The sequence below is a fragment of the Thunnus thynnus genome, chromosome 19 (assembly GCF_963924715.1).
Source record: "Thunnus thynnus chromosome 19, fThuThy2.1, whole genome shotgun sequence".
Classification (NCBI taxonomy): Eukaryota; Metazoa; Chordata; class Actinopteri; order Scombriformes; family Scombridae; genus Thunnus; species Thunnus thynnus.
Window position 1 is genome coordinate 17796651 of NC_089535.1, and position 22226 is coordinate 17818876.

A 22226-nucleotide genomic window follows, 5' to 3' on the forward strand; every position below is an offset into this window, starting at 1 on the left:
CCCTGTTTCATCAGGATATGCATCGGATTTAGGAAGCCATGCTCTCAAAATGCTCTCAGAACCATCTTGAGACGTCATCCTTGGAAACTGTTTGGAAAAGGGCAGGTACTTACAGGAAATACTTGGCAGGTGATTGGATGAACCACCGTCTATCATCGCCTTACCTTGCAAGGCAGCTGGATTCGCAACGCTGATTGGTCACAAGTGACTCATAACTTGAAGCCTGACAAGATGGATTTCTTGCGTGATCTTGTGATGTGATCTCGCAAATCCAGCTGCTTCGCAAGGCAAGACAATCGATGTATCAGGCGCAAATGAGTAACCACTGACCAAGCATTTCTCTGCAGCTTATGTCTTGGTATACATTGTTCTATTTTATGCACTTCAGAACATATTTTACAGTAAACCAGGCATATAGTGAACCATAAATCACTGACTCTCATCTGTGACACTGAGCAGGCTTGGCTGCATTCATTCTGAGCTGATTTCTTTAAGAAAGCATTGCATTTAGATTATGTTCGATTATCTCTTTCAGGTAAATGGTATTGACAACACAGGTCGAATTTGACCTTTTTTAAAGCACTGGATTTCTCAACATGTTTTGAATTGAAAAATGTTTTATGTAACTTCAATATTTACTTTATTGCAGTACCTAACACATGCAAATTAATATAGCCTAATAGGTAATAATTGGTGATAAGAAACATTCTCTAATTTTACCTGATGCTGACAAATATTTTTGGAGGTTTTTAAGCAGTAAACAAAAGCTTGAGATTAGGCATTTGTGAGCCCTGTGGCATGCATAAAAATATATGTTTTGACTGTCATTCAACTCTGGGCTTGGCTTGATGATTTTACAAATATCAGGAAAATACTTTCTCTTTCTTCATTACTTATTTTCTTACGCCCCTTTCTATCTTTTTAGTCATCCAATCACTCCATTTTTCCCTTGTCATCATCCCATTTATTACCTCTTTCTCTCATCCTCTCCTCTCCATTTCCATGTACGCTCTGTTTATGTTTCACATTTTCCCATCTATCTCTCACACCACCATCTTACTCCTCTCCATCATCTTTTCTCTTCATTTCGCACCCATTCATCATATCCCTTTCTATCCCTATTACTCAGTTCATCTTGACCTCCTTTCTCCCTCTCTCTTCATGTCAAATCACTGCTCACTCCATCTTTGTTTCTTTTGCCTGCTCAGTAGCTTCATCTCTCCTCACTCCCACCATTCATTTACCTCTTTTCTTTTCTGTCATCGCTGCATCTCATTTTTATTGCTGCTCTGCTGTTGAACGCAGTTTTCCCTCACTCTCACTCACACACGTACTTCTTTTTTTCTATGTGTTAAGGTCTGGGGTCCCATCTATATTATGAGCAGCATTTGTAGGATGATTCTATTACATGTCTCCTAACTGCTGGATAATTCAATAAGCACCACTGAGATGACACACAGTTATAATCTACTTAATGAAGCCACCGTACTGATGAATTGTGTGCTTTCTCCTCCTTCATTTCTTCTTTCACTCACTCCCAACCATCCTCTTCTCTTTCTCTATGTTCCTGTACTCCCATTCTTTCCTCTTCTTGCTCTCTGCAGGGTGTTGATGGAGAGCCATTCGAATGACAGCCGGGACAGTGGTCATCACTGGTGGAATCCTAGCTACAGTTATATTACTCCTTATCATCGCAGTACTGTGCTACTGTAGGCTGCAGGTGAGTCCACAGTTGAATTCAGCCTCTCTTATTCATTATATTTCCTCTGAAAGTTTGCAAAGCTGCAAGTCTTTGATTATAGCACTTTGTTGGTAGTCATAGTATTGGGTTAAATAAACTATTGAAGCATATATAAGAATATATGTGAAGTATAGCTGCTTCAATCCATTAGAACTGTCTTTGTGAATCTCAATTACAAAGGATGATAAGTCCAGACCAGGGCTTTCTTTCTACTTCTTCCACTCAGGCATGGCCATTTGAACTGTGTATGGTGCTTTAGTGCTACCTGTAGGTGAAATGTCATCAAATTTTGCAGGATCACTGCAACATGTGCACCAGTCATCTAAATTTGGTTTAAAACTGAAAGATTAAGTGCTTTATAAATGGCTGCATGGTGATATTCACACCTATAATGAAACATTTCTTCCCAGGGTCATGGTTTGAACCAAAGGTCACTAGAATTTGTTCAGTCGTTTTTGAGATCCCAAACAAACATATAGCCCACTGATCATTGGCAGATGTAACAATCAGTTGACAGTTAAGACAAAGAGTCTACAGGTACAGCCATGCTAGTAGCTCTTTGAGGCTATACTAAGGTGCAGCAGTGATTTTAGCTAAATGCTAACATCAACGTGCTAACATAACAGTGCCAATGCTAACATTCTGGTATCATGTTATCCATGTTCACCATCTTAGTTTAGCGTGTTTGCATCCAAACGTTTGCTAATTGGCACTAAACACAAACAGCTGAGGCTGATGGGAATGGCCTTAGTTTTGTGGGCATTTGTTCATAAACCAAAGTATGGAACAAAGTGAAATTTTGAGTAGATGGTGGTGCTAGATGAAAAGTGATCAAAATTCATCCAGAAGGGAATGTGTGTAACAAATGTCATGGAAATCTACCCTATAGTTTTACATTTCACTCAAAATCACAAACGTGAACCTCATTCAGTCTGGACTAGAGTGGTAACATTGACATCCCCAGAGCCATATCGTTAGTATGGCTAAAAAAATTAACTCTATGTCAGTAGTTCTTGATCCTGGTCATCCGGGCTCAGAGTCTGTTAGCCATCAAATTAGATCACAACTGGAGCTTTGGATGAATGCAGTGAACCAGTGGAATAGAAAATGTTCAAGGTTGCTACAGCACTGAGGAATAAAAGCCGTATCTGCACTGACAAATATAAGTTTGAATACTTTTCATTTCACACCAGTAAGCAAGAAATGTGTGCACTTGGCTTTCATCAGCACTTCTGCCTCAGTGTGTCTCCACTCTGAACCCAATCTTCTCTTCAAACTCTTAATGTTTAGCAAATCCTTCCTTTGATCCCTTTTTGCTGAATTCTCTCACATTAGTTGTGTTACAGATTTCAGTTTCATTTCCTATCAAGTATTTCATCTCACTGTGGTCATTTTAAAAAGGCATCAGGCTGTCCGTCTTTCTCTGGGGTTGTGCTCTTATATTCAGATCACTGGTCTTGACCAGATGCTCTGTACTTTGAAAGAACAAAATGAAAATAGAATCAGGTGAAAAAAAAACTGCTTTGTGTTTTCATGCTTGACAAACCCCAGTTAGGTCGAAACATCACACTAATAACACCACCAGGGAGCATTACTGCAGCTTGTGGATTTGTTTTTGTTTTACATTATATACTGTAGATTACACTGAATTAATCCCCTGTGCATTTTGCTGCACGGACAGCAATGGAGCGTTAAAAATCTTTGTGGCATACTGGATATGACAAATGACAAAATGATGCTATGACATAGTCTTATTACCATGAGACTATGGCAAAACCGATGTCTTTCATTGGGATTCAGAGAGTCTGAACAGTGGAACAAGACATACAAATTTGATGCAAATCTTAAAACTGCTGTGGCTCAGCTGGTAGGGAGGGTCATCCTATAAGTGCATAGTTGGTGGTTTGATTCCTGGGGCCACTGGCACTTGAATGGTATCCGCTGCCATCGGTGTGAGAGTTGCTGTGAATGGATGAATGAGAGGCAAGAGATAAAAGTGCTATATAGATGCATTCCATTTACCAAGATAACCGGAAGATTACCGGAAACTAAGGTAACATTGCTTGAGTGGAAGTTATATGATACTATCCACTTAGAGCTGATTATGTTGTTTGGATTTTTATATTTCACAGAAAAATCAAAGTGATCCCCACACTATGGTTTCATATAAGTAAGGCAAGAAATAGCAGCCACAAATTCTTGACTGAAAAGTCAAGTCTGCATAAAGGTCAGCACGAACTGTAATGGTTGAGGATTTGTGATGATAAAAATGATCAGAGACAAAACCTTTTTGACATTTTAGAGACATCCACTCTCTGAAAACTGTTGAGTGAATGCTTGCTTTCGGCACATAGTGTGCAATTTTTGTGGAAGTACATAAACCATAGATGTGTAGTGATGTTGATAAATGTGTATATACAGTGCATTACAGTTAGTGAGGCTAGATTTATTTTATATGGAATGTTATTTGCCTTTTCCACTATTCAATATGCAGAAAGCCTCTGGCTATCTGGTTGCAATAATTGGAAAATTGTTCTACATGAACATTATTATAATATGGAGGCTGACCTAGACTTCATTGGCAAGGTAGCACATATAAACTAATTTAACAAAACATTTATCTTTCTGCCGTACTGCCACCATGACCATGCAGATATTTGTCATTTCAGTGTAATAAATGTTCTTCCCTTTCTCTTACCTCTCTTCTCTTTGTCTTTATTATTCTTTAATTTTCTTTTATGCCTTTTTTCCCCACCCTCTCCCTCATCCTCTATCCCCAATCTCTCTTTTACATTCTACGTCATTCTGTACCTTTTCTCCCTCCCTACTCAATCGCTCATCTCTGCTCCCCTTCACCTTTCTCCATCTTCCACCCTGCTTCCTGTCCCACTACCAGTATTATTGCTGTAAGAAGGAAGAGTCCGAGTCGGAGGAGGAGGAGCCAGACTTTGCCGTTACATCCCGCCTCCCACCGGTCCATTCCAATCACAACATTGTGGCGGCGACGGCCGCCGCCTCCGCCATCCCAAATGGCCCAGCCCTTTTCTCCACCCCTCCACTGGCCAGGAAACTGACGCGTTCACAGACCTTCTGTCCATCCTGTACACACTATGAGCTGCCTTTCTACCTCCAGCCCCCTCAGCCGCAGATCCACCACCAGCCAGATGGGTTGAGGAACGGGGGTGACCGGATTAGCTACCGCAGCATCCAGCAGCAGGATCTGGACCTGCCAGTGCCTGTGAACATTTCAAACTACCGCAAACCAAACCTCGCCCGGTCGGTCACCATGAGGGACATGTTCACACGCAGCTGTAGCATCAGCACTGATGTTTAGCTGGGCGAGTTTGGAACTCAGTCTAGTTTATGCTTTAATGGATTGGGATGGCCTAGTCTGGACTGGGCTTGAGTCAGACTGTGTTTTGTCATCATCTTGACCAGTTTAATCCCCTCTAGTATGGTCTGATCTAGTCTGGCAGAATTCTTGCAGAATGGAGGACTCAGATGGCTCTCAGGACAGGATTTTAAAAGGTACTCTGCTCAGGTCCAGGACCTTACTGTACACTTGGGCCAAAATAGAAATTAAAGTATTTAAAAAATGTTAAATTATCAATAACATGAATTTCTTGGTTTGTTTTGTTTTTAATAGTTCTTTTTTAAACAACAAGAATTGAATTTGTTTTAAGATTTGATGAAATTTGTGTAGCCTAACTTCCCCTGGACTCTTCTACTCATGGCCTGAAAGACAGATGGATTCCTGCCATGTCAAAATGACATAATCGGCAGGGATTTTCTCTCTGCCATAGCTGCTACAAACAAAATATGAGTAGAAGAAGTTCACTGTTTCCCCTCTCCTATGATGGGATGATCTGTCTGTTCCTGCATCCATAGATTACAGAGATTATGAAATATCAGTCACCACCAGTGGAAAGACTACAGGAAGAAAGGGGGACATCAGGGGGGTGTTTTAGCTGTCACCCACAGACATTTTTAGAAAGACTTAATTTAGGCCATAATATTCTAACATATAAAGGGCTCACAGAAGAAGGAAATCCCTACTTGTTTTCCACATGATTCATTCATAGAGGTCTCCAGTTTGACAGAAGTGTCTGATGACAACAGTACACTACACTTCAGCAGAGATAGGTCTCTTCGTTCTTGCGGACAGGGGGGACTATAGGTGCCAAAGGGGGCTGCATTTGTGCGAGTGTGCTTGCATGCATGTGTGTGTGTGTGCGTTTGGTGTATGTGCGTATAACTCGATCAATTGTTATACCAGAATTCTTACGCCGTAATTAAACACAATTTTTCACCCCCATACTGAACCCAGTGGTGGGTTGCAATAATATTTTAAACATTTATTGTAATGGGTGAAGGGAGCGTACCGGTTTCCATGTGCCCTAAATTCATGTTAATGCAAGGAAAGACCCGAGCAGATGATATGACGAACTCTAAATGGGTTTGCAGCTTTTTTGTAAATGTTTATTTTACAGATTATTGCTATAACAAAGGCTCAAGTTGTAGATGGCAGTTATAGGAGCGAAAAGTTTTTACGGCAACACTTTTAACTTTACAATGTGACATTCATCATAGTTCTCCACTGAAGTTTCAGTTTGTGGATTCTTCACTGCATTCCTTATGTTGTCTCTAATTTGTTGATATATGAATTCATGGGCTGAAGATTCATTCACCTCTGAAGGCACATCTATAAATATTTAACAGGCCATAGCATACACGGCAGTCTCTCTCTTCTCTCAACTCATTGGACTGAGGAATATTCGCTCTTGCTCTGAGGTACTCAGAGAGTTCCTTCCTGGGATTGTTTTTATTTTCTGTGCTTGGCTGGCCAGCCTGGCTCGAGGGCTGATATTCTAAATGGAGGAGCAGTGGCTGAGTTTTATGGACACGGGACACACATTTAATGAGTGAAATTATTTACAGCTTGATTTTAGAAGAGGAAATATCGGTGGACGTGCGAGGGGCTCAAAGCTGATTGGACCTGACCCCCTCGCCCTCTCTCTCTCAAAATGGATGGTAAATGCTGTTGTACCTCCTCTCTCTCTCTTTCTCTTGATTTTAACAGCAATCATGCTCATTTATTTTCCCAAAGGGTGAAACCTTGAGTGATTTTGATTAGTTTTTCCTCTTGTGACATGTGCTTTCCTGCAAATACACTAGGACATAATAGACATGCACGCACACATTCACACACACACACACACACACACACACACACACACACACACACACACACACACACACACATACAAACAATGCTATGCTTTCCTTATTTTTTAAACTGAAACTATGTGACAGTTGCACAGGAAATTTAGTGCCATAAAGAATAATGAGACAAATATATTATTATTATCATTATTATTATTATTATTATTACAGGTGTATATTCAAATGCAGTGTTGCTTTTACCTTAAAGTATTTGAATTACTTGCTTTATTTTATGATCCAGCTGTTTTTTCAGACTAAGTACAGTGCAACAGAAATGTTTCTGTCCTTGTTTCTAATGTATAACTAACAGACACATTGTTGCTAATAAAATGGTGTGAAAATCTTTCTGATCTGTTTTGTTGAGTTAACATTTCTCGCAGTTCAAATTCGTATTTGAATGTTTTTGAATGACAAGCAAGGGAAATCACTCATTCGATTCGAGTCATTTACACATTTAGAATTTGCATTGTGTACTTTTATGTCAGGTGAAGCCTTTTGATAATAACGTTTATCACATTTTATAGTAATGAGAATGCATATAGTTAGAAATTCTCTGACCATGTTCCTGCTGGATGCCAAATGTTAAACAGTGGATTCAACTAAAACCGTGGTGCATCATCCTGGATTATGTTATTTAGTGAGCTGCTAAATGTAGGGTAAATATCAGCTAGATGACATATGTGCTTAGGTTGGAACACCACACCACAGACAGGACAGCCATGCAGAGAGTTGGACCATTTCCTGCTAGCAATCTTGTAAAAAATAGAGATTTATTTTTTGTCTAGACGACAGGATTTAAAATGAGATGATTAGTTTTACTGATCAAAGCAGCGTATTACAAGTCTGTTTGGATATCTCTTTGTAAAATGACAGTCGTGTCTCATCCTAGATTGAAAACAGAAAACTACTTCTGCTTTGTTGGCTGCATATGTTGGCTATTTGTTGTTGATGAGCCAACATCCGTTCATCATCTCAACTCATAGAGGAAAATAAGTGGTATTCCCCAGTAGCAGCCAAAAGTTGTATTCTCTAAAAGCTTACAGGTGTAAATATGTCTAAGACTGAAACCAGTGAACCTACTAATATGTTTTTCTTTGGGTTTTTTAAAAGATGAAATGTTAAAGTGAGAATTCAGTAAAGACTGTCAAACCTCTAACCACAACAACAGCAATAAAATGTGTTTGCACACAGATCCAGTCAGGCCTGAGGAGGCAAGGTGATAAAGAAGACGGCAAATATGTTTGAATGGGAAGGATAAGAAACAAGAATGGGACAGCGAGCAGATGATATCCACAATGAAAAGTCATTGTACAGCAAGGCTAAAAGATGAAAACCAGAAGCTTTATTCTGGCAATAAACTGAGTCAGAGAGGAAAGAAGAATAATACAATAAAAAAAACTGAAAACTATATCAGAGGAAATAGAGGTAGTTATTAGAAGAATGAGTCAGAGCTAATGAATGAGAAATAGCACATACCACAGAATATACAGACAGATGGAGGCGTAGAGGAGCTGATATCAAACTGAGGCCTCCCTGGCACAGGCATGAATAGCCATTTTGTGATGTAATTAATACAACAGCACTGCTTCAGCCATGAAAAACATTTCAGATTATGATTGATTCTCTTTGATGTGGATATATTCAAACTCCCACTTATTTCTACAATAATGACAAGTACTGTAACAGGGAATTACTGTCACACTATGCACAAGACAAATAGTCTGGAAATGTATTTATTTATTCTGTTTACAGTCTCCAGATTTCACACTTAATTATTGGGGGCCATTTGATTATTTTTGATTTCAAGTTCTACCATGAGGCGTTTAAAAAGTCTAAGTTGCAGGAGTTAGATGAGAAGGAAGGTTCAGTGATGGTGCCTTTCTGTAACTCATTTTAAATGCTGTTTGGCAGGTTCAATGTGGGCTAGTGGCCTTCATCTGTCTATTTGCACACTTGAAGGAAAAATCTGACATTTTGTCAAAATAACATCATCTCCATTTCCTTCTGGCGGCTGTCTCTACTGTATGTTTTATTCCAGCCAAACCTAAAAAATATGTGTATTTATCTATACTGAATTGTCAATGTTTGGTTGCTTAAATATGTGAACTGCCTGACTGTTTGCATGTGTGCACTACAATAATATACATTTTTTAACGTAGGTTTTTGATGAGGTTCGTGTGCATTCCTGTATTTGTGTGAAGAAGTGCTTGCGCAAGCTGTGTGAATTATTTAGAGGCATAATCGCCTCCAGTGTAAGCAGAGCTCGTAGCATGGCCTTTAGAGGTGTATCGATGTTTTATGACATGCTTTGAGTCATCCACCTCATCTATGAACCCCACACACACACGCTCACCCTGCAGCAGATTGTGCTCACGCTCTCACACTCTGTCCATTGCATCTCTTGTGCACTCATCTTTTTCTGCTATCTCTTCCTCCTCCTCCCTTATTCTGTTGTATGTACATATGTATGTGTGTGTGTGTGTGTGTGTGTGTATGTGTGTGTGTGTGTGTGTGCCTATTTTATGGACTCTGGCCATAATTCCCCAGCGGTGGAATTTAGAGGTATAGGAGCACAGAGGAATGGCTGGGATTCCATGAATTATGAACATGATAGATAGGAGGCTTTCCAACTAACATTACAAACCAATGCTTCCTACCTTTTCTTCTCCTTTCCTCTTTATTGTTCTGCTGTTCCAACCTTTCGCTCCCATGTCCCTTGCTCTCCTCCTGTTCAGTTTTTCCTTACACTTTTCTCACCGCCTCCTCTTCTACCTCCTCATTCTTTTGGGTCCTTTCCAAAGTTCCTTTAGATGATCAATAGTGGAAGACAGAAAATGTGGTTATTAACCTGCTATATTATCATCTTTATATGGATTCTGTGCAAAAAGCCAAATAGACAGTTGATTTAAAAGAACTGCAATGAAATTGTTGGCAGGCTTAGGACTGTAACAAGTCCAAAAAAATATAAATGTGTTGAGCATGAAAATTCATTTTGAAACAATAGATAAACTTGAGGGAATTGCCAGAGAGAGATTGCAAAAAGAATTGTCAAAGGAAACTGAGATATTAAGATTTTTGCCACTATTATAAAGGATCCTTCAATTCCCATACTGCAATTTAATAGCATCTTTCATTTGACCGTCACTGTCTGTTAAATGTCTTTATCTTTCCAACTCCATGCCCCTAGTTTTTCTGTCAAATACTTAAAGTCTCAAGTCTAACTTGCTTTTCTTACACTTCCTCCAGAGCCACAGAAGATGTTATACAGCTGTTTTCAGCAAATTCTTATGATGACTAAACTGACTTTTATGTGCAAAATCAGTGGAGTGCCCCTTTAACTAAAGGTCCACCTACTACACTTTTTCCAGAGATTCAAACCGCATCTCATGGTCTTCCTCAGTGGACGAAGTTTGCTCAAAAAAGCCAGAAAGTAGATCTACAGTTAAGAATTTTTTCCTAAATACATGTGAACTTGGTACTCAGACAGGACTCAGTTACTAAGCAAATAAATGGTGCACATGCAACATAATGCAGCCAGTGTAGATACTAATATAGTACTCTGAAAATATAATAGTCTTTTTCCACAGAGAAAAAATTCATTCAGCTGCTTCAGTTTCAGGGTCCTGGCATGCTGGCTGATGGTTACACTGTCATGGCTTACATAGGACACTTGATTAATGTTATTAGTGACACCTGTGCTATACTATGACAAGCCTGCTTTATACCCATGTGTGTGCACTCTTAATTACTTGTGATTATGTTCACATGCAGCATCCAGCATCACTTATAAGCATAAACAAAGGCTGCTGCTAAATACTATAAAGATACTCGGTTCAATCAAAGGGCCAATAAAGGCAGAAACAGTAGCATCTCAACCAACAATGTTCACTGTCCAACAGAGAACAATCCTTGCTAGTACTTTAGTCTTTTATTTCGGTAATCCTAAAAGACCCCTCACCACCAATATATGGACATTAACCAGATGGCCAAAAATAAACAGGCAGTAGCTTTGAGAGGTTGGTAACACATCACAAAGAGCACTTGTGATCAGACTCAGACTATAGTCAAAAGTACAACCAACACCACAAACAGACTTCTCTGTTACACTCATTAGCAGTAACAACAGCTGATGTATTTGCTGTGACATTGTGAAAATCATTATTGCAAGTGTTTCCCTCTCATTGCTGTGTCAGAGATGGGTAGAAATAGCCATCCTCCACAAATCTCTCCCTCCTCTCACACACATGACTGCGTCCAGGAGCCATTAGCGGCCAGTGTGTGTAATCTTGCGATTTCTAAAAGGAGAAAAGGCCATGCATCCTGTCTGAATTTTTCATTCACCACCCTCTCTGTCTCTGTATAACAACTGATAAATAAGCAATGAAATCCTGAGGACATGACGCAGAATGGGCTTGATTTTATGTCCTCCACACCCCAACACCAACCCTAGACATACATTTTGTCTGCGTCTCTCCCTGCCTGTCTCACCCTCTTCTTTTCTCTATGAAGCCTGTCTGTCTCCTCCGCACTCATCCTGTTTTTTCTGTGTTTTAAGAGCTAAATCTTTCCCCTTCCTTTGGTACTTGTCCAGTGAACCGTACTGAGAAGACTCTAGCCCTAATATGTTGTGGAAAAGTGTCTGTGTGTGTCTGTTTCTGTGTGTGTTTTGGTGGACTGAACACGACCTTTTGCTTTGTTAATCCACCACTGATTTAGATTTAGAGCCCTGGTGGCTTTGAATCAGTCTAAGAGGCAGCTTGGTTGGTGAGGAGTCCAGAGTGGCTTCAGTTTAGATTAAAAACATGAATATATGGCACAACATCACACTCTAATTATGCAAAATTCTTCTCAGTCAAGAAGTGTGTGGGTTGTTTCAGACAGTGAGAAAAAAGGAGAGAGTGAAAGAGAGGTAGTCTAAGTGTTGAGAGAGGGAATCAAGTGAGAGATGAAATCAGAAATGTATGAAAGTTAATATAAGCGTGACATTGTCGCCATCTAGTGGTCAAATAGGGACAGTTGCTTTGTTTACACATTCCAGTCACACATAAGGTTAATTCATTTCAATAACACTCTAAACTGAGACAGTCAAATTAGCTAATTTAAAACTTGGATGAGAGTAAAACTTATATATATCACTCCTTGGTTCTCCGTGACATTGTTTGATGCTATATTTGGAGACACCCCTTCGCAATGTCCATAGTTGATTAAGAATAGATCATTTCCCACCTTTTATCCAATTATGGTGAAACCTCATAGATTCTATAATTTTTTATGTTGCGACTTTAATCAATTTTGTTGTCAAAATACCGTTACTCACTTTCTAGGACCTTGACTCCTATTTACAGTGTATTTATATCATTGTTTGAATGACCTATTAGATCAAAAAGTGCATACTACCTACTCCGAAGCTACAGAAAATGTAGTAACTACAGTGACATAACTTTAGTGACATGATGAATTCACTTGGCATGACAAAAATCTTTTTTTTTTTTTTTTGCTCTGTTTTGCTGACCACTCTCTCCATGTGCTTGAGTCCAAGATAGATTGAGTAATGTGAACTATTCTTTCTTAATTTGTGATCACATAATTACTTTTGCTTATGGTTACCTAGATAAAGTGGGTGGCTCATTTTACCCACTGGCTCTATTTACCCCGTTCTCCCCTACGTTTTATATTCAACCCATGTGCAGAGTATCACATGTAAAAACCAAAATAAAGCCATAATAATTATTAATATTTTGAGAAACATCTAATAAGCAAATGCCTCATAATCTCCAAAAACTCCCACGTCGAGACGAGAGGAGCAGTTGTGAATCAAAATCGCCAGTCACACGGCTGTTACCACGGTTACCAAAATGTACCCAAGTCCTGCCTCTCGCTTTCAAGAACCAATCACGTTTCAGTGTGAGACTGTTTACCATCCGCCGCGAACTGCAAACTTCCTACTTTTCTCTGTGTTCAAATGCTGTACTTAATGCACCAAACTAACACTAACACACGCACTATTCATTAAAGTTGAAGGAAATATGAACACAGAGCAGCCCGCTGAACCCCACCGTAGTCCAAGTAATTGTCTAGCTTCGACGCCGGACGTGAATAGCTTGAAGAAAGGAGCACTGAAAAGGTAACGCTAACTGAACAGTTAAGCTAGCTTAAATATTAATGCATTTCTTGTTTCCTGGCCGATGATCACAAACTGTTATTACCCACTTTTTCAGCTTATGTCTTCAGTCTTTGCATCAACAAAACAAATCACCTACCTTTTCACCTCCAAGTCGAGTTTCCTCTTTCCATTTATTCTGCTCAAGTTGCGTGAATGTGAATGCAGTGCGAACACAACAGCATCTGAGTAATCCTTGGTTGATTGCACTAATTATTATTTAGCCATGGCTAGGACACTGACGGAGACTTCAACTGTGTGTTTGCAGGAGCTGTAATTAAATTAACTTAAAACATAAATGATGTGATTTGTTTGTTGCAACTAGTTGGAGAATTTCTCAATGCCAATGCAGGAAATGTGCACTCTTGTTGTAACCCTGTTGTTGTTTTCTTTTAATATTCACACTAGGGATGTAACTAACGATAATTTTCATTATCGATTAATCTGACCATTACATTCTCGATTAATCATTTCATCTATTCAAATGTCAGAAAATAGAGAAAAATGTCCATCACAGTTTCCTGAAGCCCAAGGTGACATCTTCAGATTGGTTATTTTGTTTCACCAACAGCCCAAAACCTAAAGATATTCTGTTCACTATCACATAAGATAAAGAAACGCTTCAAATCCTCTCAACCCAGATGCTGGAAGTGGGAAATTTTGCTTGAAAAATGTCTTAAATGGTTTATCGATTATCAAAATAGCTGCCAATGAGTTTTCTGTCAATTGACTAATCAATTTACCAGCTAATCATTGCAGCCCTAGCACACACAGACACTTTAGTGTCTTTAAACATTTCTCATCAAGTGAAACATGTCATGCCTTCAACAATAGTTTCCCCACTTTTCTCTCCCTAGAACTCCATTCTCAAAGTTTAAGAAAGTACACTCCAACTTCAAATCACCCGTAAGTACACCCCCCCTCTCTATCTGTAACACATACACATTAATCCTGTATGTAGTGCCACATGAACATTACGATATCATGGCTGTCTGTTTTGCACTTGACAGCTTCAAGTAACAGAGATTGCTAAAGTTAGCCCTGAGGAGGAGGTGGCAGAGCTAGAGAGGAGTCGAGAGAAGCTGGACACAGAGATAGCACAGCTGGAGGCTGAGTGAGTACAGCTGTGTGTGTGTTTGTCTTTCTGTATTTCTGTCTTTGAGGTCCAGTGGTATGGGTTGAGGTTAAGCATGTAGTGTTGATGATTCAGTTTAGGATTAGGGGACAATGAATCACTAGTGATGAGCCCCATAGTTTTGTCAGTATTACTGTTATTTGCCTCTTTTTGAGATGTTTATAATTTAGTATGTGTGTGTTGTACTGTATATGAGCATTTGCACATATCTGCTTTTGTGTGAGACCAGTTGTGTTTCTCCAGGGGCTACAGAGTGGAGGAGCTGGAGCATCATATTGATATGCTGCATGAATACAATGACATCAAAGACATTGGACAGTCACTCCTGGGCCGTATCGGTAAGAGAAATGCTTATATAGACTGGAGATCAATCATATTTAGTGGCATTTAAAAGTGCACTTTAATATTAAGTTCCACATTCAACAACAAATCTATACACAGGTGAATATTAAGGCCTCTCTTTTCTACCATATACAGTAGAAATTAAATGAGTTAGACCTCTAAACATATCAGAATTTCAATTTAAACTGAATGAACTGAGCTGTAAAAAGAATGACAGGTTCGATGATAGATTCTGGAAAGTGATAAAGTAATATAATAGTGATTAATGGTTTTTAATGTGTTAGCCCTTGTGCACATTCTCTACAGCACTGATCACCAATAAAGGTTGTTCACCAACCAGCTTTTTTTTGCACTAATCTGGATCCTAAACATGCACAGCTTTTGATCAGTCAAGGTTGCTGCGGTCACAGCGACTTTGCATGGTGGGAATTTACTAAAGCTTACACATAGTGTAGTGTTTCTTAATCAATTTTCATTCCTAGCTGTTTCGGTGTGATTCATCCAACCCTAACTGCGAACTTCCACTCCTTTAACCCAGTTCTTTTGATTAGATCAATACAATGTCATTCTAACACTAGTGCACAGTCACATGGAGGCTGTGGGAATGAGTTTAATTTTTCCTCTAAGTGGCCTGAGGTGTAGAAAATGAATGGTATGAAAGCAATGTGAAGCAACCATAGTTTACATATAATACTCGACTTGTCCTCTTATCGTGGCAGCCATTTATAGGATGCTTCCTCTCCTTTTTAGCTTTTGCCTTTTTTTTGTATCCGTGACAGATAAAGTCTTGATGCAGTTACGAATGATTCTCAACTATTTCCTCTTGAGCTCTCCACACCAAAAATAAGAGTGTTGCAAGATGACAGCTGACCAAAACTGAATGAGTTGTCAGTCTGTCTATATGACTCATGTTTGCACCTCTTGGCTCATTCATAATAAGGCAGTGTGAACCCTGAACAGACTGGATGAGACATACAACAATATGTTTTTCTCTGGTGTTATTTGGACCAAAGAATGTAAGCTATTTAAAGATCACATCCTGATCTGTGATCACATCCTTAAAAACTACTTAAATGACTCAGAGTAATATAAATAGACAAAATAAGATTTATTATCACATACAATAGGGCTGTAACTAACAATTATTTTCATTATCAATTAATCGATTAATTATTTTGTCTGTAAAATGTTTGTAAATTGTGAAGAACGCCTGTTATAATTTCCCAGAGTCAAAGGTGGCGTCTTCAAATGTCTTGTTTTGTTTGGCCAACAGCTCAAAACCCAAAGGAAATCAGATTATCATCATGTTTGACAGTCAAGACAGTCATTAAATCATCACATTTGAGAAGCTGAAACCAGCAAATAATTTGCATTTTTACTTTAAAAATGACTAAAACGATAATGCATCCATTCATCCATTTTTCACCGCTTATCAGGGACCGGGTCACGGTGGCATCAGACTGAGTGGAGATTAATAATCGACTAGTCATCGCAGCTCTAATATACAGATGTTGTCACAGTCTAGTAGTTTTTAGGAACTCTGCTGTACAGCATTAAAATAATATGACTCTCAGTGTGGAAAATGAATGAGATCATATTTCCAAAACCTGATATTGCTGCCAAAACTAGGATTATTGCCCTTATCCTTAGTGAAAAGTTATTTTTAACCAATATTGTTAATAAAAGCAAAAAATGTTTACTGATCATGTATTTTATATGATAAGGTACTGCAGCTGTAGCCTGTATGAATAATGTGAACTGAAGTTGAAAATGTGTCTTTGTTACATTACAACATATTCAGTGTTTCCCCTAGGTTGATTTCATTTTTCCAGCAGTTTGAGAGACAATAGACGAGACTTCTCTTGGTCTTGAGAAGCTGCAGCATTTATCAAATGACACACTGTAGCCTGTACTGTACATTTACTGCCAGACTGACAACTTATCGCTAACCTTTTCCTCTGCTCCGCTCGCATTCACCTTCACTTTTCTGCCGCTCGCTCAACCACACACTCGCGAAGCTCACACATTACACGCTCCCCCTATTCTTTAACGGAGCTACGCTACACATAGATGTCCTTTGAAGAATGAGGAGACGGAGGATTCTGGGATTTGATGCACTAGTCAATGACTCAAAACTATTTCACAATAATGAGTGTTATCGTGCTCGCTCTGTGTGTGAGTGAAAATCATTAGTAACCCATTGATATTAATGATCATGTGAAATTTTAGCAGCGGCGCTCATAATTTTGCAGCAGTGGTGTGCCGCTGCAGAATAAATACTGTATAGGAGAAACACTGATATTAAAATTTGTTTGTTGAGATTCAAGTTGTTCTACAGCTGGCCATCAGAGGGCAACAGAGTGGTGTCTCTACCAAGACTAATTTGGATCAAAAGCCAAGCCAATTCTCGCATTCAACTTTATATTGTATTTAATTGTACAGCACTGGTTATGTTTGCATTAGATTGCATTGGCCTGCCTATAAAACACTGAATCCCATCAGGCTTTACAGAAAAATGTCTTTGTCTGAAGTGTTATTTGAGCCAGCTGGGTTACATGATTCATCATATCATCCAACTTAAATTACAAGAAGCCACTTAAAGTCCCTAATTTTCTGTGTCTAGTCATATATTAGCATTGTTGCCATATTTCATTTGATGACACTTTTTTCTTAAATTGCAATGCTATGTTTAGTAATCTCCTTACTCAAATCATTGATCTGAAACCAGCCACTACAACATAGCAAACCCCCTCACTTTCCTTTCTCAGAGAGATCAAAAGTCATGTTGGAATTTCACTTCCTTCCTACAACTTTTAACATAATTCCCATGACACTACATAGTACTTTGTAAATCAGTAAAATAGTGACACATGTACTGGGAGCAAACCAGTATGAGGAAATAGGCTACGATTAGTGAATAACTGTTGTAAATGTGTGCATCTTTACAATAAATGTTTGTGTGCATAAGGTTGAGGAAGTGTGGAGAAGTTCAAGCCTTTCACACTGTTAAGAAAGTTTTGGTGAATCACAGCCAAGTCACATTATGGTCTGTGTGTGTGTGTCATAACAAACATGACTTTTCACCTACTTTTATATGCACATGCTTGTGTGTGTGGTGTCGAATAAAATATGGACATCAATTTAGTCTACTTATCTTTGTCACATTTTATGTTATACCATTATTGTTGATTTCAGTCGGTTTTTATTTATTTTTAGGACCAACACATCTCGATGCTCTAATATCACTTCTTACCCACTTCTATGTTACTCCATTAAGAAAAACTCTCATTTTAGATGAAACTGTGACGTAAAAGCTCGCTATGTCTTTAACATCTCTCAGATTATCATCCTGACAGTGGAAAGTCAGGATGATAATGACCTCTTAGTGAATAGAGATGGCGTTTCCCCTCTGACACAATGGCAGTCTTTCACATCACTTACACACATACACGGTCACAATCTCCGTCTGTCATACAAGACACACACACACTTACACACACTGTCAAATACAAACACACATCGTCCTCTCTTTCTCTCTTCCTGCTCGCTCTCTCACACTTTCTCTCAAACACACACTTTCACAAAGAGTCTACACTTGAACACTGAGTTGCTGTGTATTGTACTGTATGCTGTTTTTCTGAGAGGGAGGAGATGGGTGGGCAGGCTGTAAAGTGAGAGGAGACAAGAGGAGATGCCCTGCAGTACCCTCTAAAGACAATGTCCTTTTGTCTCTCGCCATGTCTGTCTGTCTGTCTGTCTGTTGGTCAGGGTTAAGGTCATTGTCATGTCTCCTAAGAAATGTCCATTCTGACTTTCTAGTCATTCAAATACTCAAATTTTGACCAGTTCACAGCTATTTATATAACCTCTGAGTTTTACAAATGAGAAATTGTATTTAATTTTATTGCTCTTTGTCCTCACTGTGGGACAGCAGGAAACCTGCTGGAAAACAGTTTCTAAACTGTGTCAGGCCCACAGCTGGCAGTGTTTTTCATTACTCCGCTGTGTTTCTTGCTAAAAAAAAAAAAAAAAATTAAGATGAGCTGAAATGAAAATTTACCCTGAAACAGAGTTTGCCATCGTTATTGATAGTCTGTCAATATGATCAATCGTATTGTTGAAATGGCAAAATAAGAATTAGACTGATTTAGGTTGATTTTGTGGATTTGGCAATAAAATGAACAAACATGAAAAACAAACATACTGTCTTTTGTATACACAGTGGAAGTATTCGTTCCTCATTCTTTCCTCATTCCACCAGCTTTGGTCAGAAGTTGTTGATTATTGTCATTTGCTCTTGAAAGATTCCTTTGCTTGTAGTCAACAGTGTTATTCCTGGATTTATTTACATTTTTCCGTTTTGAGAAATTTTCATTCAAAATTCATTCAACAGTTAAGTCTGAAGTTAGCATATTATTTAAGTACAGTACTTTCTAAACTGAAATCGCATGAAATGTCAGTGAAAGAAAATATGTACAAAACTTTGTAATGCAACAAAGTCTTGAGCGTTGCCCCGCAGGAGGAGATGATTGACTAAACCACATCAAAACAATGAACGTCTCTGTAGCTCCAGGCCTTCAAACCCCCCTGCCAACAGCACTGCATGTACATACCCTCACGGAATGAGAATAATGTGCATAACATATAAGAGAAACAGTTTCATCACTTGAGGGCTCAGTTATTGCTTATTATTATCAAGGCCAGTAAGAAGACCAAGTGAAGATATACAGTATATGAGTGAGAGAAAGACGGAGTGTAAATCTAAGTTCTTGATTCAAAATTTCTCAATCTAGCCAGATAACATTGAAATAATTGTTTAGAATAAAATGTAATTTGCAGTTTTGATAATCTGTTATTTATCTAATTTCTTTATCAAGAAAAAAATACCACAATTTCTCCCTCTTCTCTACTGTCTGCTTCACATTACTTACTGTATGTTTTAATATTTTGTGTCTCTAACTGTTGGTCAAATAGAGTTAAAAAAAAAAAAAATTAAGATATCAGTTTTAGTTGTGATCAATTGTGATGGGTTTGTGTCATTACTTTTTATATTATGATAGACAAATTATTGATCTAAATAGTCCACACATGAACTGATAATAAAACCGCTGACTGCGCATTAACATACTAGAAATGCTACGGCTTTGTCAGCCCTGTATATACATGTGTTTCCTACACAACACTGTACAAGCCAACTGGTCTCTGTATCAGGCTCAGCCTGGCACAACTCAGCATGGCTTGATTCTGTATGATGCAAAAGAGCCAGAGATCAAGCTAGTGGGCGTAATTTGTCAGATATGCTAGAATTTATATAAACTGATGTTAAGTTTATGGGAAAAACTTTTTAAAAAGCTGATTTTATATTCTTAGTTGCATTGTGACAATGAAAACAATGGAGATGGATATGACAAAAGGTCTGGTTTAGTTTTTAATAGTGGTTAAAGTTACTGTGTAAAATCTTTTCACCAAGTACAAGCCTTGTGTTTAAAGTCATTCATTTGTTTAGTACTGTGATGTTGGTCTGTTCAGTGTTTTGTAGATTGTTTGAAAAGAAGACTAGAGGGAGTTGACCCTGTAATCTGCTGAAGGGGCCCTAACCCCTACTTTGCTATGTCTTGCAGCTGCTCTGAGGGGGACCACCACACGAGATCTCTACAGCCACTTTGGTCTGGAACTGGAAGACTGAAAAAAAAAAAAAGACTGGGAAAAAAGTATGAAAGTACAGTGATGAGAATGGTTCCCAAGGCGAGAGAGGCATAAAGAAAACACCAAAGAACTTTGACATGAGGGTGGATTCGCACTAAAGATGTGCCTGGAGGAACGGTCTTAACCTCAGCCAGTCACTACTGGCTCATTTACAGATAGGTTTGCCCATGTTCTCAGTGATCCTGTTTTCACCTCTTTACAGAGAGAGATTTGAATAGTGGCAATAAGCATGAAAAGAGAATGATATCATGGCTGTCGGCCCAGCAGGCAGGCATGATGTCATACCATCTACTCAAATGGTTGACTAAAGGCTGTGAAAGAAAAAGAAATGTTTATATGATTTCTCTCTAGCTCACCTCGGTTGTACAAGAATATAAATGCTATTGAGACACTCCCAACTTTGGTGTTTTGTGTTGACGTTTGAGCTTATATTGGTATGTTATTTACAGAAAAAGGGACAAATGAAAGTGTAACATGAAATATATTAGTTCCTAGTATATTATGCTTTGTACACTGACAATAAAATGTCATAAATTTGAAAAAATTCAGTCAGGTTTTCATTCAGCACACAGCACTGAAACAGGTCTACTCAGGGTTGTGAATGACCTGCTGATGGCAGCTGATACATGGTCCCCTTCACTCCTGATTCTCCTTGACCTGAGTGCTACATTTGACACAGTGGATCACACTATCCTCTTAGAGCGCCTCCACACCAGAATTGGTCTGTCAGACTCTGCACTTAGTGGTTTTACTCCTACATTTCTGGTAGGACTGAGTATGTCTCACTGGGAGGATGCAGGTCTAGATCGCTCCCCGTCACCTGTGCTGTTCCGTAGGGGTCGGTTCTCGGCCCCATCCCGTTTACCCTCTAGATTCTCCCTCGTGGACGTGTCATCAGCAGACATGAGATGTCTTTTCATTGCTATGCTGATGATACCCAGCTGTACATCAAAACTGCTCCAAGCCCTTCTGCAGCCATGTCATGTCTCAGCACCTGTCTTGAGGAGACAAAGGACTGGATGAACACAAATTTCCTCCAGTTAAACAGCAACAAAACTGAAGCTCACTTTATACCTCATCTCACCTTTGACAGCCATGACACCCCCCTTTCCTCCTCAGTCACTAATCTGGGTGTTTGACCCTCAGCTGACTTTTGGTGACTATATAAGACATCTATGCAAAACCTTTTTCTACAATTCCAAAAACATCTCTCCACCTACACATAATTCCACATAACTTCACCCCTCTCTAACCCTGTCAGATGCAGAGAAACCTGTCTCGGCCTTTATCTCTTTCAAGACTGGACTACTGCAGTGTGCTCTTCACAGGGATCCCTTGCATCCAGAAGTCACAGTACATTCAGAGCAGTGCTGCCAGGATCTGATGAGAGTGCAAAAACACAAACATGTAACATCAATTCTGGTTTCAACGGATATGCGGCTCCCTATCTACAGGAACTGATCACACCACAAACCTCCACCCAAACCTTCAGAAGTTCCATAGCATGGGAGATCGAGCCTTTTGCTCTACTGCACCATGCTTGTGAAACAGCCTTCCTAACCATTTGAGGGCAGCACAGACCCTAGACTTTTTTTTTTTTTTTTTTTTTTTTTTTTTTAAAAGGTCTAAAAACCTTTCTATTCAGGAAGGCTTTTTAATCTTAACTCTTTATTATTCTCTTTGTTGCTTGTTCTGTGTTATTAATACTGTAGCACTTCGAGTTGAGTTCACTATGAATAAAAACTGCGGTACTAATTAAATGTATTATTATTATTATTATTATTATTATTATTATAAATGAGGCACGCAGACCAGTATGTTCCTATTTGCTATGTCACCTCTAATTCCACTAGGAAAACTGGTTAAGTACCCATATTTAGCATCTATAAGCAGTATATAAACATTTAATAAATGGCTTA

The 22226-nt window shown here is 38.9% G+C and overlaps 2 protein-coding genes across 2 annotated transcripts in view; both read left to right on the forward strand.

Annotated features, from left to right (window-relative positions):
* The window catches only part of fam163ba (family with sequence similarity 163 member B, genome duplicate a), a 29137-nt gene extending 21846 nt beyond the window's left edge, over positions 1 to 7291 (forward strand). Inside the window, exons 2-3 of the mRNA XM_067573621.1 lie at positions 1605 to 1720; positions 4638 to 7291. Coding sequence (XP_067429722.1) covers positions 1628 to 1720; positions 4638 to 5075 — 531 coding nt within the window. The 5' untranslated portion in view covers positions 1605 to 1627 and the 3' untranslated portion in view covers positions 5076 to 7291. The remainder of the gene's footprint in view (positions 1 to 1604; positions 1721 to 4637) is intronic.
* Positions 7292 to 12858: 5567 nt separating this feature from the next.
* Positions 12859 to 20851, forward strand: swi5 (SWI5 homologous recombination repair protein). The gene is made up of 5 exons (XM_067574861.1): positions 12859 to 13088; positions 13982 to 14030; positions 14135 to 14238; positions 14503 to 14597; positions 20223 to 20851. The coding sequence occupies exons 1-5, from the start codon at positions 12991 to 12993 to the stop codon at positions 20285 to 20287; spliced, it is 411 nt and encodes a 136-aa protein (XP_067430962.1). The 5' UTR covers positions 12859 to 12990; the 3' UTR covers positions 20288 to 20851.
* The last annotated feature ends 1375 nt before the right edge of the window (positions 20852 to 22226 follow it).

Coding starts and splice junctions, on each gene's coding strand:
- swi5 (XM_067574861.1), top strand. CDS start 12,991: ATGAACACAGAGCAGCCCGCTGAACCCCACCGTAGTCCAAGTAATTGT. Junction 13,089..13,981: donor AAGAAAGGAGCACTGAAAAG/GTAACGCTAACT, acceptor TTCTCTCCCTAG/AACTCCATTCTCAAAGTTTA. Junction 14,031..14,134: donor ACTCCAACTTCAAATCACCC/GTAAGTACACCC, acceptor TGCACTTGACAG/CTTCAAGTAACAGAGATTGC.